The sequence below is a fragment of the Fundulus heteroclitus genome, chromosome 7 (genome assembly GCF_011125445.2).
Source record: "Fundulus heteroclitus isolate FHET01 chromosome 7, MU-UCD_Fhet_4.1, whole genome shotgun sequence".
Lineage (NCBI taxonomy): Eukaryota > Metazoa > Chordata > Actinopteri > Cyprinodontiformes > Fundulidae > Fundulus > Fundulus heteroclitus.
The window spans coordinates 35,785,590-35,801,646 of NC_046367.1; the positions used below are offsets into that span (position 1 = coordinate 35,785,590).

A 16,057-nucleotide genomic window follows, 5' to 3' on the forward strand; every position below is an offset into this window, starting at 1 on the left:
CCTCACGAACATCTTGCACATATTGCTCAGGTGAATCCTGTGAGTTTCACACTAACAGCCTTTGGTTCCTTAATCCCAGTTGCATGACTGGAAAGCACACTCTTTATAATCTTGTTAGATCAATAAGTCGGTTATAATGTGAAAAGACAAACGGATTCATCTTAAAGGCTTTATGGTTGTGTGTTTATTGTGGAACTATGATCTAAAAGGGGCCTAGATCAAAATAATCTTAAATTATGGTCATCACATCCTATCTCTCCATAAAAATGTAGATAGAAACCTCTGTCAGAGCGCTCCCTTCTAGAAAAAAACATATCCTTACTTGCAGATCTAGGCATACAGGAAAAGTTTTACATGTTGACATATACATAAATCAAATCTCATGTACAGTTCAGTGCAAAAGTATTCATATGCTGGATTGAGATTGAAAGTAATCTTTTATTTTCAAGATCCAGCCAGAGCGCTGACTTCAAACACAATATGTGGAGGGAGCTAAAGATTAAAATAATGGCAAGGAGGCCTTGCATTATCAGAAGTACTTGTGGGAACATGTAAAAAGCTCGTAAAAAATTCTAGACTGGTTTGATTACTTTGATAAAGAACATTTTTGCATTGACTCTTGAGAAAAGTATGAATGACTTCCAATAAGCCCTTTTTTGCAACCTCTTTATAGAAAATCTATTTGTATTCAAAGTTGATAGTTTTGTTTTTCACATTTCACATTTCGTTTATTATCTTTTGAGAGTCAAAACATTTTGTATGAAATTGATATTTAAAAGCCATGGTTGGATTAGTGTCTGAGAAGGTTTTATTTTAAGTATAAAAAAGAAATGTGTTTCTGAAGCAGTTATTTCACCAAAAACACTACGTGTGATCTGTGTAGACAACTTGTGCTACCAGTTTAGCTGATTCTGGGCTTAACTGTAAGAATATTGTATATTTACTCCTACTGTTTCATACTGTGTACAGGTCTGATACTTTATTCCATAATCCTGCGTTTAATTTGGGTGCACCTCGTTATGTGTTAATTAAATGTTTTGTAGAATAAAAAAGCACAATATTTTTTAGCCTGTAATAGACGGGACACCACAATTTCTGAGAAAAAGCGTTTGCTAATTTTACCCGGTCAGCAGCAATCAGCCTCACACAGCAGGTGTTGTGTTATCTTTGATCTGTTTCACGGTGCTTCTGTCAGTCTCAGACCATCACTATAAGTTAGGTTGTTATGTAATTTCAGTCTGAACTCAGCTTTAATCCCTCATCTGTGAAAATGTGCATGCCCACCTAGGAGGCATGTTTATATTACTGCTGCCCAGAGTAATTTGATGAATATAAAATGTCTGAAAAACACATTGTAAAAACCCTTCAAAGACAAATGATCTAGAACTGTTCAATTTAAGCTGTTTCTAATATACCCATCAATTGATGGATAGTGTGACACACTGGATTTAGCAATGATAGCAAGAATCAACACGTAATTAACATCCCCCACCTTTTCATTATGGAAAGAGAGAGAATATCTATCATCAATCATTGCTGTGATATGTTTTAATTATCTTGAGCTCTGGCGAGTTCGCATAAAGTGAAGCACAATTGTTGCTAGGACTCCCTAAACGACTCGAGTCTACCCACTTATCTAGTTAAACATTTAATCTGTTCATACCTTCTGAATAATCCTCAGCGGCAATCTGATAGACTTGTCATGAGCTCCACTCACCCATTACGGCCAGAGCCGTGCCTTTGGCTAAGACCCTCTTTAGAGTCTCCAGCACTTCTAGCCCACTGCCGTCAAGATTGCACCTGTTGATTGTGCCGTTGGTCGAGCTTATCCAGTAGAGCTTGTTGGCAGTGAAGTCTATGGAGAGACCTGGGAGAAGGACAGGTGGAGAGAGCAAACTAAGTTGTCAATCAGTGCACTGCAAATTGCTGGGACATAGCCATAGACATCAGAAAGAAGAAAGAGTTGCAGTATCCCTAAAGAATGTCAACATTTCAAACAGGATGATAGGAAATAAATAAAATAATAATGATAATAATAATATTAAGTATTATTATTATTATTATTATTATTTTACATCTGTCATGTATATGTCTTTGATGCAAAATAGAATTTTGAAATTATCCAGGACATCAACAATAATAATGAATTAAATTGTATCAATATTTAGACCCTTAAACCTTTTTCCACATTTTTCAAATTAAAACCAGAAACCTAAAGTATTTTATTGGGATTTTATGTCATAGATCAAAAATAGTTATTTTTTTATTGTCAAGTGGATGGAAAATGATGCATGAGCTGTCAACCTTTTTAGAAGCACAAATGTGAAAGGTATAAGATACATCCACTTTAGTTAGTAACAGACCTCCTTCAAATGCAGAAAAAAAAACAGCTTTTCACACCCAGAGCATAAAACCTTTGCCAATTTTATTTACAAGATACCACACGCTCCATCGTATTGGAACGATTGAGCCTGCAAACATTAATTTTCAAATCCAGCCTCAGATTCTCCATTGAATTTAGGTTCTAATTTTGACTGGGCCATTCAAACACAGAAAATTGCATTGATCCCAAGGCAGGGTTGTCCATAGTGCAGCACACCATTTGCAGTCCTTGGTTAAGAAATGGTGTTTTACAAATGTCGCATCACAGGTGGTTAATATAAAAATAAACATTACAAAAAATTGAAAGGAACTTTTGCTGAGAAACTAAAATATTATAATAAATATAAAAATACTACAATACAATATATATATATATATATATATATATATATATATATATATAGCCATGTATCATTGTCAAATGATCGCCTGAACATTGTTTCGATAAATATTCGCATCCGCTTACCATCTTTATTCATCAATTTTGTCTAACAAACCTCTGAGGCCTTGACAGAGCAGTTGTATTCATGCTGAGATTAAATTGCACACGGGGGAACTCTGACTTCTAAAAGCACTTGTATCCAATAGCTTTTATTAAGCACTATGCGATTAAAAGGGGATGAATATAAATACACAGCGCTTTTTCCAAATATTTATTTGTAAAGCAGTTTGGAAACCATGTACCAATTTCCTCATGTGTTAATTGGTGTAACACATTAACACAACATCCAAATAAAACACAGTGAAGTAACATGTGAAAAATGTGCAATGGGTGTGGATATTTTTGCAAAACCCTAAATATTATACTAGGTAATCTAAACAGGAAGTCAAACAGTACAGTAGTAGCAATCAAAGGTGCATTAACTGCATGTTTTACATTCTGTTGTTCCTATGTACCTGGTTAGAGCATGACTAATAAAAATGTTTGTGTTTCCGCACACATCTTTGTGGGGGATCTCTCAAAAAGAACTCCAGCTGGCATGAAAAATGAACAAGAATGAGAACTGACTGCTTTTCAATCCATTTCCTGGCCGGCTCATGGATTTTTTATTTTTTTTTCCAAACAGTATCCCTGTTAATGTTTGGAGCTGAAAGCAATTTCAATTGTGTACCTCCGGACATCTCTCTGTCTCGCACCATGTGTTGGATTTATGTCTGGCAGATTCACAGTCACAATGCATCATTAATTTACTCTTGTCCCCAGGTCTACCCCATAATCATAAATGAAACCAATGAAATACAGAGCACCCTGCTATCTCTACGGCTGACAGACCTGGGAGAATGAAGAATTGCAGCAGAGACAAAGCTACTCTGTGTGACAAATGAAAAGTTTGACCTTGAGCCATATGTAACAGAAACTACTAAAGTTGTAGACCAGCTGATTGTTTTTGCATTTGCCAATTTAACCATGGATTACGTGATACAAAGAGTTCACAGTCAAAGATTTTGTTCTCTAATAGTAACAGTCCTATAGAGCAAAACTCTCCCATAAAATCTGAAATGAAACATTACTAGAGCAATAATCCTTAGTAAGCATCCTCCCTGTGGACTGGCAACACGTTAGCACATCGCACTGTTATTTCAGTTAGAAATACACGGCAACTTCTAAATGAACACTAAAATAAACACCCTAAGTGTACAAATTGTTTCTCGTTATGTTCTGTAACTAATTTCTTACAAATGGTGATTAGCATGAATTTGCATATAATTTTGAGATGCTGGGAATGCATCTCATTCAATATCCACCATTTCTGGCTCTGGCGTAAATTATGCAATTAAAATAATGATCTGGGTGATGTTACACCTTCAACAGAGATCAACGAGACAGTGTAACCAGCACTTCCCAGGTCTTCTGATATTATAGAAAAGAATATCCCACTAAATAAATAGTTATTTAAAAACACAGAGATCCTCTAATCTATTAAACCATCAAACAAACACACCAGGTCAGCCATGATTCCTTGAGCTAATTGATGATTTAGATTATAATAATCCATTGACATACTTAGCATTTTTTTTTTATTTACTTTATCTAACCCCAAAGTTTGCAGCCATGCATGTATTTTGCATCATTGTCTCTGCCTATCTGCCCTTAAGTCAGCCGAGTTCGGCTCCAGTCATTGGCTGACTCTGTTTGCGATTGTATTTCAAAACAAGAATGGCCTCGCGGACTTCCTGTTTGCGGTAAGGCGTATTGTGTCACTTGTTGTTGCTGTGTGAACGACGGAGCTTTGCTCCAGGCTCTGTCGCTTTTTATCTTTAAACCTCTTTGCTGTAACATCTGTTTCCAAACATAAGCACTTTTAAAACATTGTCTGTGGCTGCTCATCACGTTTGGGAACTTCTCGTGTTTCACACGGTTTGTTCTTTGGCGTGATAATAGGGCGTTAGCCTAGCTTTAGCCTAGCGTTAGCCTAGCGCTAGTCAAGCCTTAGCCTCATAATGGCTTCTCCGTCCCTGACTAAGTCTCCTATCTGCTGCTCTCTGTGTCAGATGTTCAGTTATTCCTCTGCCTCCTTTAGTGATGATGGTACATGTAATAAATGTAGTGTTTTTGTAGCTTTGGAGGCGAGGGTGTCAGAATTGGAGACCCGGCTCCGTGCTGTTGAAAAACCAGCTGATAGCCGCTCTTTTGCTAGCGCGGAGCCGCATAGAGTAACTTCACGTAGCGAACCTAAAGCAGTAGCACCCAGCCAGCCTGGTAACCAGGCTGGCTGGGTGACAGTTCGTAGGAAGCATAGCTCTAGATTACAGACCCCAGATCACCACCAACCCATCTGCGTTTCTAATAAATTTTCCCCTCTGAGCGACAATCTCGCCGAGGAGCCGACCTTAATTATTGGCAGCTCCATAATGAGAAATGTGGCACTAAAGAAACCAGGGACCATAGTTAAATGCCTACCAGGGGCCAGAACAGGCGACATAGAATCCTACCTAAAACTACTGGCTAAGGATAAGCGTAAATACCGCAAAATTGTTATTCACGCTGGCGGTAATGACACCCGGTCACGCCGATCAGATGTCACCAAAGTTGGTGTTGCTTCGGTTTGTGAGTTTGCTAAAACTATGTCGGACTCTGTAATTTTCTCTGGTCCCCTGCCTGATCTGACCAGTGATGACATGTTTAGCCGCATGTCATCATTCAACCGCTGGTTGTCTAGGTGGTGTCCAGAAAACGACGTGGGCTACATTGATAACTGGAGAACTTTCTGGGGAAAACCTGGTCTGATCCGGAGAGACGGCATCCATCCTACTTTGGAGGGTGCAGCTCTTCTTTCTAGGAACCTGGCCGGATTTATTAGTTCTCCTAAATGCTGACAACCCAGGGTCCAGACCTGGAGACCCGGCTCCGTGCTGTTGAAAAACCAGCTGATAGCCGCTCTTTTGCTAGCGCGGAGCCGCATAGAGTAACTTCACGTAGCGAACCTAAAGCAGTATCACCCAGCCAGCCTGGTAACCAGGCTGGCTGGGTGACAGTTCGTAGGAAGCATAGCTCTAGATTACAGACCCCAGATCACCACCAACCCATCTGCGTTTCTAATAAATTTTCCCCTCTGAGCGACAATCTCGCCGAGGAGCCGACCTTAATTATTGGCAGCTCCATAATGAGAAATGTGGCACTAAAGAAACCAGGGACCATAGTTAAATGCCTACCAGGGGCCAGAACAGGCGACATAGAATCCTACCTAAAACTACTGGCTAAGGATAAGCGTAAATACCGCAAAATTGTTATTCACGCTGGCGGTAATGACACCCGGTCACGCCGATCAGATGTCACCAAAGTTGGTGTTGCTTCGGTTTGTGAGTTTGCTAAAACTATGTCGGACTCTGTAATTTTCTCTGGTCCCCTGCCTGATCTGACCAGTGATGACATGTTTAGCCGCATGTCATCATTCAACCGCTGGTTGTCTAGGTGGTGTCCAGAAAACGACGTGGGCTACATTGATAACTGGAGAACTTTCTGGGGAAAACCTGGTCTGATCCGGAGAGACGGCATCCATCCTACTTTGGAGGGTGCAGCTCTTCTTTCTAGGAACCTGGCCGGATTTATTAGTTCTCCTAAATGCTGACAACCCAGGGTCCAGACCAGGAAGCAGAGCCGTAGTTTAACACACCTCTCTGCAGCTTCTGTACTGTTACCCACCCATTATCCTATTGAGACGGTGTCTTTCCCACGGCCAAAACTAATCTAAAAGGAACAAATCATAAAAACCTAATAAAAATCAATACGGTTCACCTTGAACCTAAAAATAAAACAATAAAATGTGGTCTATTAAATATAAGGTCTCTCCCTCCAAAGACTTTGTTAGTTAATGAATTGATTTCTGATAATCAGATTGATTTGTTTTGTCTCACAGAAACCTGGCTACAAGAGGACTACATTAGTATAAATGAGTCAACCCCCTCCAGTTATTCAAATTTCCACATTCCCAGATCTGTGGGAAGAGGAGGAGGAGTGGCAACTATCTTTCAGTCTGATTTATTAATTAGTCCCAGGCCAACTAATAATTACAGTTCTTTTGAACATTTAACCCTCAGTTTCCCTCATCCAAACTGCAAAGCAATAAAACCTCTTCTGTTTGTTGTTTTGTATCGTCCACCAGGCCCTTACACTCAGTTTTTGGATGAGTTGTCAGATTCCTTATCTGATTTGGTGTTAAATACTGATAAGGTTATTATAGTGGGTGATTTTAACATCCATGTTGACACTGAATGTGATAACCTTAGTGTAGCCTTTAAAACTATCCTAGATTCAATTGGTTTTGCTCAAAATGTGCATAAACCGACGCACTCTCGGCTCCATACTTTAGACCTTGTTCTGACATATGGCATTGATTGTGAAGAATTAACAGTATTCTCTCACAACCCTGTCCTGTCTGATAATTTTTTAATAACATTTGAGTTTAATCTAACTGAGTTCTCCACCCCCAAAAGAGGGTTCCATTATAGTAGATTTTTATCGGATAATGCTGTATCAAAACTTAAAGAGTCTGTCCCCTTTTTAATATCCTCAGTATTGCAGAAATGCCCTGTAGATGGCAGCATTGCTGTTTCTTCCCATTCACAAATCGATACCTTTGCTAACAATCTGACTTCCTCATTGCGTTCTGCATTAGACAATGTAGCTCCCTTGAAAAAGAAGGTGATTATTCACAGGAAGCTGGCTCCTTGGTTTAATTCAGAGCTGCGTTCCTTGAAGCACAATGTTAGGAAATTGGAAAGAAAATGGCGCTCTACACACCAAGAGGAATCCTACTTAATCTGGAGGGACAGACTATTGTTGTATAACAAGACCCTCCGCAGAGTTAGAGCAGCATATTTTTCATCATTAATTGAAGAGAATAAAAATAATCCTAGATTTCTCTTTAGTACAGTTGCCAAACTTACCCAGAGCCACAGCTCTGTTGATCCATCCATTCCGTTAGCTCTTAGTAGTAATGATTTTATGGGATTCTTCATAAATAAAATTGATGCCATTAAAAATAAAATAATTGGCATCCTCCCAAACATGATTACCTCGTCCTCAGTAAGTGAGGCAGCATTGGAGGAATCTTTAGAATCTGCGCAGTGTTTGAACTGTTTAGAAGCAGTAGAGCTTTCTGAGCTATCTAAAATTTTAGCTTCATCTAAACCTTCTACCTGTATGTTAGACCCAATCCCAACCAAGTTGTTTAAGGACATATTCCCTTTGATCAGTGGCACTATTGTAGACATGATTAATCTATCCTTAGTAAATGGATATGTACCACAGGTTTTGAAAGTAGCTGTTATTAAACCTTTACTTAAGAAACCTTCTCTTGATCAAGATGAGTTAGTAAATTACAGACCTATATCTAATCTTCTTTTCTTATCTAAAATTTTTGAGAAAGTAGTTGCTAATCAACTTTGTGAACATTTACAAAGTAATGACCTACTTGAGGAGTTTCAGTCAGGCTTCAGAGCTCATCATAGCACTGAAACAGCTCTGGTGAAGGTCACTAATGATATTCTCATGGCCTCAGATAATGGACTTGTGTCTATACTTGTCCTGTTAGATCTCAGTGCTGCGTTTGATACAGTTGATCACAATATTCTCCTACAATGACTTGAACATACTGTAGGGATTAAGGGGAAAGCATTAGGCTGGTTTAAATCTTATCTGTCAGACAGATTCCAATTTGTTCATGTTAATAATAAATCTTCCTCAAACTCTAGGGTCACCTGTGGAGTACCACAGGGTTCAGTCCTTGGACCAATTCTCTTTACTATATATATGCTTCCGATAGGCAAAATTATCAGACAGCATGGGATTAATTTCCACTGTTATGCTGATGATACTCAGCTATATTTATCCATAAATCCTGATGAATCCAATCAATTACTTCGACTGCAGTCATGTCTTGATGACATCAAAAGCTGGATGACTTTAAATTTCCTGCATCTAAATTCTGACAAGACCGAAGTTGTAATCTTTGGGCCAGAGTCCTCAAAAAATAAACTTCTTAACCAATCACTTAATCTGGGTGGCATTAACCTGGCCCCTGGTAATAAAGTAAAAAATCTTGGTGTTATTTTTGACCCAGACATGTCATTTAAATCCCATATTAAACAGGTTTCCAGAGTTTCCTTTTTTCACCTCCGGAATATCGCCAAAATTAGAAACATTCTGTCCAGGAGCGATGCTGAAAAACTGGTCCATGCATTTGTTACTTCAAGGCTGGACTATTGTAATTCTTTACTATCAGGAAGTCCACAAAATGCAGTTCAAAGCCTTCAGCTGATCCAAAATGCTGCAGCAAGAGTTCTGATGAAAATCAAAAAGAGGGATCATATTTCTCCAATTTTAGCTTCCCTTCATTGGCTTCCTGTTAAATCAAGAATAGAATTTAAAATTCTTCTTCTAACGTATAAAGCCCTTAATAATCAAACTCCATCATATATCAGAGCTCTGATTACCCCGTATGTTCCTAACAGAGCACTTCGCTCTCAGACTGCAGGTCTGCTGGTGGTTCCTAGAGTCTCTAAAAGTAGAATGGGAGGCAGATCCTTTAGCTATCAGGCTCCTCTCCTGTGGAACCAACTCCCAGTTTTGGTCCGTGAGGCAGACACCCTGTCTACTTTTAAGACTAGGCTTAAAACTTTTCTTTTTGACAAAAATTATAACTAGTGGCTCATGTTACTCTCAGCTACCTTTATAGTTTTACTGCTATAGGCTTAGGCTACTGGAGTATATCAGGATCTAATTTTCTCACTCTATTGAGTTCTACTGTTCTTCAATTATGCATTATGTGTTGTCATTTCTGCTTTAACTTTCTGTTCTCTCTCTTTTCTCTTCATAGTAGGTACACCTGGTCTGGCGTTCTGTTAACTGTGACATCATCCAGAGAAGACGGCTCACCCGCTACTACCATCTAATGTAGAACAGATTACCGGATCAATGTGTGCTTCTGTGCTTTTTTGTCTCTCTTGTTGTGTCTCTGCTCTGTCTTCTGTAACCCCAGTCGGTCGAGGCAGATGACCGTTCATACTGAGCCCGGTTCTGCCGGAGGTTTTTCCTTCCCGTTAATGGGTGGTTTTTCTTCCCACTGTCGCTTCATGCTTGCTCAGTATGAGGGATTGCAGCAAAGCCATGTACAATGCAGATGACTCTTCCTGTGGCTCTATGGTTCCCCAGGAGTGAATGCTGCTTGTCGGGACTTTGATGCAATCAACTGGTTTCCTTATATAGGACATTTTTGACCAATCTGTATAATCTGACCCAATCTGTATAATATGATTGAACTTGACTTTGTAAAGTGCCTTGAGATGACATGTTTCATGATTTGGCGCTATATAAATAAAATTGAATTGAATTGAATTGAATTCCCGATGACTTGGGCTACAACGGTCTTTCAAAGTGTTCAAGTACAGTGGTCTAACGCATGTCAGTACGTCATGTTCGGTGACAGTATAGGTAGTTTACGATGCTCTGAAATGGGTTCATCACAAACCACAACAGTAGAAGTGTCACGCATGATCAGATGAAAACAAAGACGCAAGGGCTACTACTAAGCCAAAAAACCAAAGCAAAGCAACCCATAGAAAGAGCTACAGTACATTTTTAAGCAGCTGAAATATATCTGTTATACAAAAACCTACATTTATTTTATTTTAATCATATTTAATTGTTGAGATAATGATAGTATCCAAAGAAATTAAATTTAAGCATTACAAATTGCTAAATAACCCACCAAGTTGATAAACTGATCAAATGACTTAATTTGGAGTCTCTGTTGTTAAATTGTTATTTAAAAACTGTAATATAAACTTTTTTTCTTTCCTTTTAAGTTGCCCTCATTTCTGTTGAGTCTTATAAGTAACATTCTGAATGCTATATATTTTATTGGGAAAGGCGAAAAATGAGAGAAACGTGCAAACCTTGGAATTATCCTTTTACTTTACATCTTCATATCTGTACACTACTTGTGTTGCTCTATACTACACAATCCCAATATAATGCAGTTCAAAGCTGTGACGTGTAAAAAAAAAATAAAATAAAAAAATTGTGTATATATATATATATATATATATATATATATATATATATATATACACACACACACACCTCAAGGCCCTCTTTTTTTCTTCAGAATGAAGAAATTTAGTTATATTAACTTTACAAAATAGTTGATCGTGTGTTTTTTACTTGACTCTCACTGTTGGTTCATCCTTCAACTCTTAACCCCTTAAGCCCAGAATGTTTTGGATGCAATTTATTCCTGAAATTACACGCCTGATATAAAACCAGTATCTTTGTGAAGGTACTAAGAAATTAACTGAATGAACCAATGTATCTTTTGTTGGCATTTCATCATTTTGGTGTGTTTTCAGATTGATGTTTTGTTTCATCAAACAGGCCTACAAGCAGTCATACAAAAATCTTTATTTTTGTTTTGTTTAGTGTTTAACATTAATTCAATGAATACAAATAAATCTAACCTCACTTGGTATCAAGGTAACATTTGTTTAACCAGCACAACCAAAGTAATTAAAAGCTAGATAATTAAATAAATGAATGAATAGATTGTTGTATAAATAAAAACAAAATATTTTGTAGAAATCTAGTTCATTTATTGAACATGTTTTTTTTCAATGTTTATCATGATGTTTTAAATCTCACTGCTACAGGTGTATCTAAAAAATGCATTTCATAAAATGGTTATGTACTTTTTTGTCACTAAAACCTATTAAACATTTATTACATATGGGGTGTGATATGTTAAGCCTTTATTTCTTGTAGTTGTGATGCTTTTGGCTTACAGATAACGAAAACCCCACATCCATATTACATAAGACAAATTTAGAAAAAACGCCTTTTTAATGTCTAAATGTTTTCTAATGGTTATATTATGGCCTACACAATCATGGGCAAGATAGACACAGCATATGTCCAGAAGACAGTTACTAGAATTCTTGAAGATGGTAAGCCGTAAAAGGTAATTGCTAATGGCTTGGTCACAGAGTGCATCCAAGTATATCCATGGGAAGTTCAGGGGAAGGAAAAAGTGTAGTGAGAAAAGGTGTACAAGCAACAGGGATAACCAGAGCCTTGAGACGATGGTCAAACAAAATCTACCAAAGAATTTGGGGAGCTTAACAAGGAGTGTAGTGAGGCTGTAGTCAACACATCAAGAAGCGACTACACACAGATGAATCCTACAAATGAGGCACTAATGTTGCATTGCTTGTGTAAACAAATCTCTAACATAACCTAACCTTGCCTGCAAGCTAAATCCTTGCGGTATTTGTACGTTCACAAACACACAAAAATCCATCTTGTCCCTTTCCCATCTCAATCGTTCTGGCCTGAACCACAAACGGTTTGTGCCAATCCTGCCACAGTGTTGGTTTTAGGCGAGACATACCAGCCGGGACGAAAGCAAGAGCTGCTGAGTCAACAGCTGGACCAAAATAAAATGGCAGCACAGGGTGACACATGCATAGCTGCTGCTATCACATCTGTTTTCTCAGAATCCACGATTTCTTCTTTGAAAGAAGAACAGCGAGAAGTGCCTTGACCAGTGTAAACTTGTGGTTTCTCTCGGCACCTGCTGCTTACTTTTTGATTTGATACCGTGATTGGCTAAAACCAACCTTTGGTAGGTGGGCACTAGGTGTCGCCTCCCCCAATCAGCTCGGGAAATTCTGCTGAATGTCCCTATTTTTTCTGTACGGATTTGATGGGAGCAGGCCCAGATTGATAATGTGCAGAATGTAGATTGCTGCACATCATCAATCTGGCTGGCCAGGTTATAATTATAGACAACTATGGAGAAAAAGAATTGGACTATTGCTCAGAGGTCCAAAGTTCTCTTTTCAGACAAAAGCAAAGTTTGCATTTCATTCAGAAATCAATGTTCTGGATTCTGGAAGGAGAATGGCTAAGAAGAAATATGCACATTGCTTTGATATCCAGTGTGATGTTTTCTCAGTCAGTGAAGGTCATATGCCAGTGTTGGTACACTGTGAATTCTGAACTCCAGTCAATGCAGCCATCTAACAAGAACTTTTAGACTACTTCATCTTGTTTCTGATGATAGGCTTGATGGAGATGCTGATTTTAATTTTTAGCAGGACATGGTACCTGGACACACTGTCAAAGATACCAAATGCTGGTTCAATTCACAAAACGGTGCGTGCTTGATATGCAAGCATTTTGGTTTAGTTGAAATGATTATCAAAATAAATTATCGAGTACTAAAATTTCAAAACTTCACTCTAAACATTCTCTCCAAATTTAATTCTATACATATTCAAATTCCAACATTTTCTGCTTTGTCTTTGTATAACTAAGCTGTTTGCAGAGAGTTATCACCATCCCATCTTCCATCCTGCCAGCCAGTTCAAGTCACATTATTAAGCACCTCAAGTGCATTAGTGCTATTAGTGGAAAACTGTATGACTACTGATTGTGCCAGTCTTTCTAATTTGGTCATCAATATTCATGGTAAGTGAGATACAACTAAATGGGTGGTCTTGGTTAATTAACTGGACAAAACGTAAACTGACCTACGGGATCCCTTTGATTCTGGTGGAGGACTTTGCTATTACTCCCATCCATGTTGGCCATGTTAATGGTGTTGCCATCTGTCCAGTAGATTTTCCTGCGTAACAAAATAAAGATATGTGGTAGTAATTCAGTTAAGAACCAGACAACATGAAGTTTACACAAACATTAAGTCATGCGGTTTTCTTTTATTTGCCTCATTTCCCTTCCTTCCGTTTTCATTATTACCATTTACCTGTACTTTACATTTTTCTTTGCATACGTTTTAAATAATGCATGTAGCATCCTTCACAATTTTTGATAAGCCTAGAAAATAATAGTGAATAAAAATACAATTAAATCCACATATTATTGCAACAACAACTTGCCACAATAAAACATTTGGAAATAAATCAAAATTTTAATGCCCTTTTCATCTTCAAGACAAAAATAAATAAATGTGATTAGCAAGAACATTACACTTATTTGCTTTGCACAATTACTATACATGCTACTGGCATTTTTTTTAAGTATCTAGGACTTTAACCAGAACTATGTGGTTTAGTCAGACAACACTAAAAATGAGCTTACAGTAGAAAACTCTTGATCATGGTGGAGAATCTATAATACTGTGGGTCTTTTTCCTTTCAAAGGAGATGAAAGCAGAAATAGAAACTGAAGATGGATTTTGATTGGGTCTTTAATAATAAATACAATAATTATCCAAAATCATAGGGCCAAATTAACACAATAATTTGTTCAACAGAAAAACATTCTTTCATGGTAAGCCAAGACCAAAAATCTAAACCCAATAGAACACCTGTGGGGCGACCTGAAGAGATGAAAAAACATCATTATGTGGGAAATTTTTTTCTACTGAATAAATGTGCTCAAATTTAAGGGTGGATTTTTCTAAAATGTTCAGTGTTTCTTCTGCGGCAAAAAAAAAAAGAAAAAAAAAGATGAATTTAGAAAAAGGATTTTTACACACCTCTACCAGGAGTGACAACAAGTGTGGAGGGGCTCTGTGGAGGATTTTTTTCCCTTCCAACAGGGCTTTGATCTTTCTTTTGTACAAGTCAACTTCCTTATACTACACATTGAAGGTGATGCACTCATGAGATGCGCAGACTACTCTAATCTACTTACCCTTTGGCAGGGTTCAGTACGAGGCACCTTGGCTTGTCGATGCCGTGGATGATGGACGTCTTCAGGGACCCATCAAAGCGAGCCACATTGATTTGTGACTCGTCATTTTCCGAGCTGAGCCAGTACAAGTTCTTAGAAAGCCAGTCTAAGGCCAGACCCCGGCAGTTTGCTATGTCTAAGAAAGGAAGAGCATACCATGTAGCATATTGTGCATTCCATTTTTCCTGACATTTTCAACTGGACTAGACTGGACAACGCAGGCACAACAAACAACAATGTTGAATTGTATACAAAAATAAACTTCAACTTGTGTTTTTGCATCTTGAAAGCATAGTGTCGATTACTATTATTAAATAAACCATACACAGTGGTTAAAAAATAAATAAAAAAAGCTTTTAAGGAATATTACTTTCTTATTTGGTTCCCCATTCAGACTTTCCACAGAGAGATTTTAAAGGCCTGCTCCCACCTGAAGAAATAATGGTCTCCAGCTGTGTGCCGTTGATGAACACTCGTTTGATGGTTTGACTTTTGATGTCAGCCCAGTAGATCCTCTCCTCCTGAGCATCAAAGTCCACCACGGTGACATCGTCAATATCTGGCACCGTCAGAGCTGTCATGACGTTCATGTAGGGATTGTCAATGTCAACACCACGGATCTCGGAACGCCGCACATACAGGAGGAACCGTTTCAGTGCTGGCGAGAGAATGGCGAGATAATGAAACAGTTAATTATGTTTTCATGATCTCTGTTGTGAGAGGCTGGTGAAGCTGCAATAGCAATCTGTTATAAATGCCAATAAACAGGGAAGAAAGCCACGTGTAAAAGACAGCAGCTTACATTGTACCTGGACAACACATGCTGAAAGCATGAAAAATGAAGACGGTGTTCTTGCTCACCAAAGCAGGATTGTTTGTTGGCGGAAAGCTTCATGAGGTGTGGACAGGTGCAGGACGCGGTGCGGTTGTAATTGATGAGACACAGATGTGAACAGGGACCACGTCCATCATTCTCTTCACATGGGTTAGAGGCTGACGGGCAAGGAAACAGAATAGAGAAAAGTCAGCATAAAATGACAAGCGAGGAGGTTTTCTCGGATAATTACTCGATTTGAAGTGGTCCAAAAAGAATTCCCCATAGCCTATGACATTTGTGGGCTTCACCAACAAGGCTAACATAAACCAGAGGTGGAAAAAGCATGGATGACTAGCATAAAAACAATGTTTTTTTTAACAGTTATAGAATGGACACAGCATAGTTTCCAGTAAAATGTCACAATATCACATTCCAAAGTGAAGTCTGCAAAGTGCTTCCCTGTTATTGGAAACCTAGTGCAAAAAGCACAAACTATTGCAAATCCTAGATTAGACGGTGAGTTTCTTTGTTTGCTTTTTAAGACTGACAACGTAAAAACAGATGAAGAACATCTTGATTGATCATCTACAGTTCAAACCGACTTTTTTTAGCTTAGGCTTGATTTGTTGTTTTTGTTATTAACATTTATGTTAAAGGTGTAATGG

General features: G+C 38.2%; 1 protein-coding gene across 1 annotated transcript in view; it reads right to left on the reverse strand.

Moving 5' to 3' along the window:
• The window catches only part of lrp1bb (low density lipoprotein receptor-related protein 1Bb), a 394,708-nt gene that overhangs the window by 140,236 nt on the left and 238,415 nt on the right, over positions 1-16,057 (reverse strand). The window contains exons 28-32 of the mRNA XM_036139564.1: positions 15,437-15,568; positions 15,006-15,233; positions 14,537-14,711; positions 13,411-13,505; positions 1,718-1,867 (exon numbers count right to left, since the gene is read on the reverse strand). Of these exons, the coding sequence (XP_035995457.1) occupies positions 1,718-1,867; positions 13,411-13,505; positions 14,537-14,711; positions 15,006-15,233; positions 15,437-15,568 (780 nt within the window). The remainder of the gene's footprint in view (positions 1-1,717; positions 1,868-13,410; positions 13,506-14,536; positions 14,712-15,005; positions 15,234-15,436; positions 15,569-16,057) is intronic.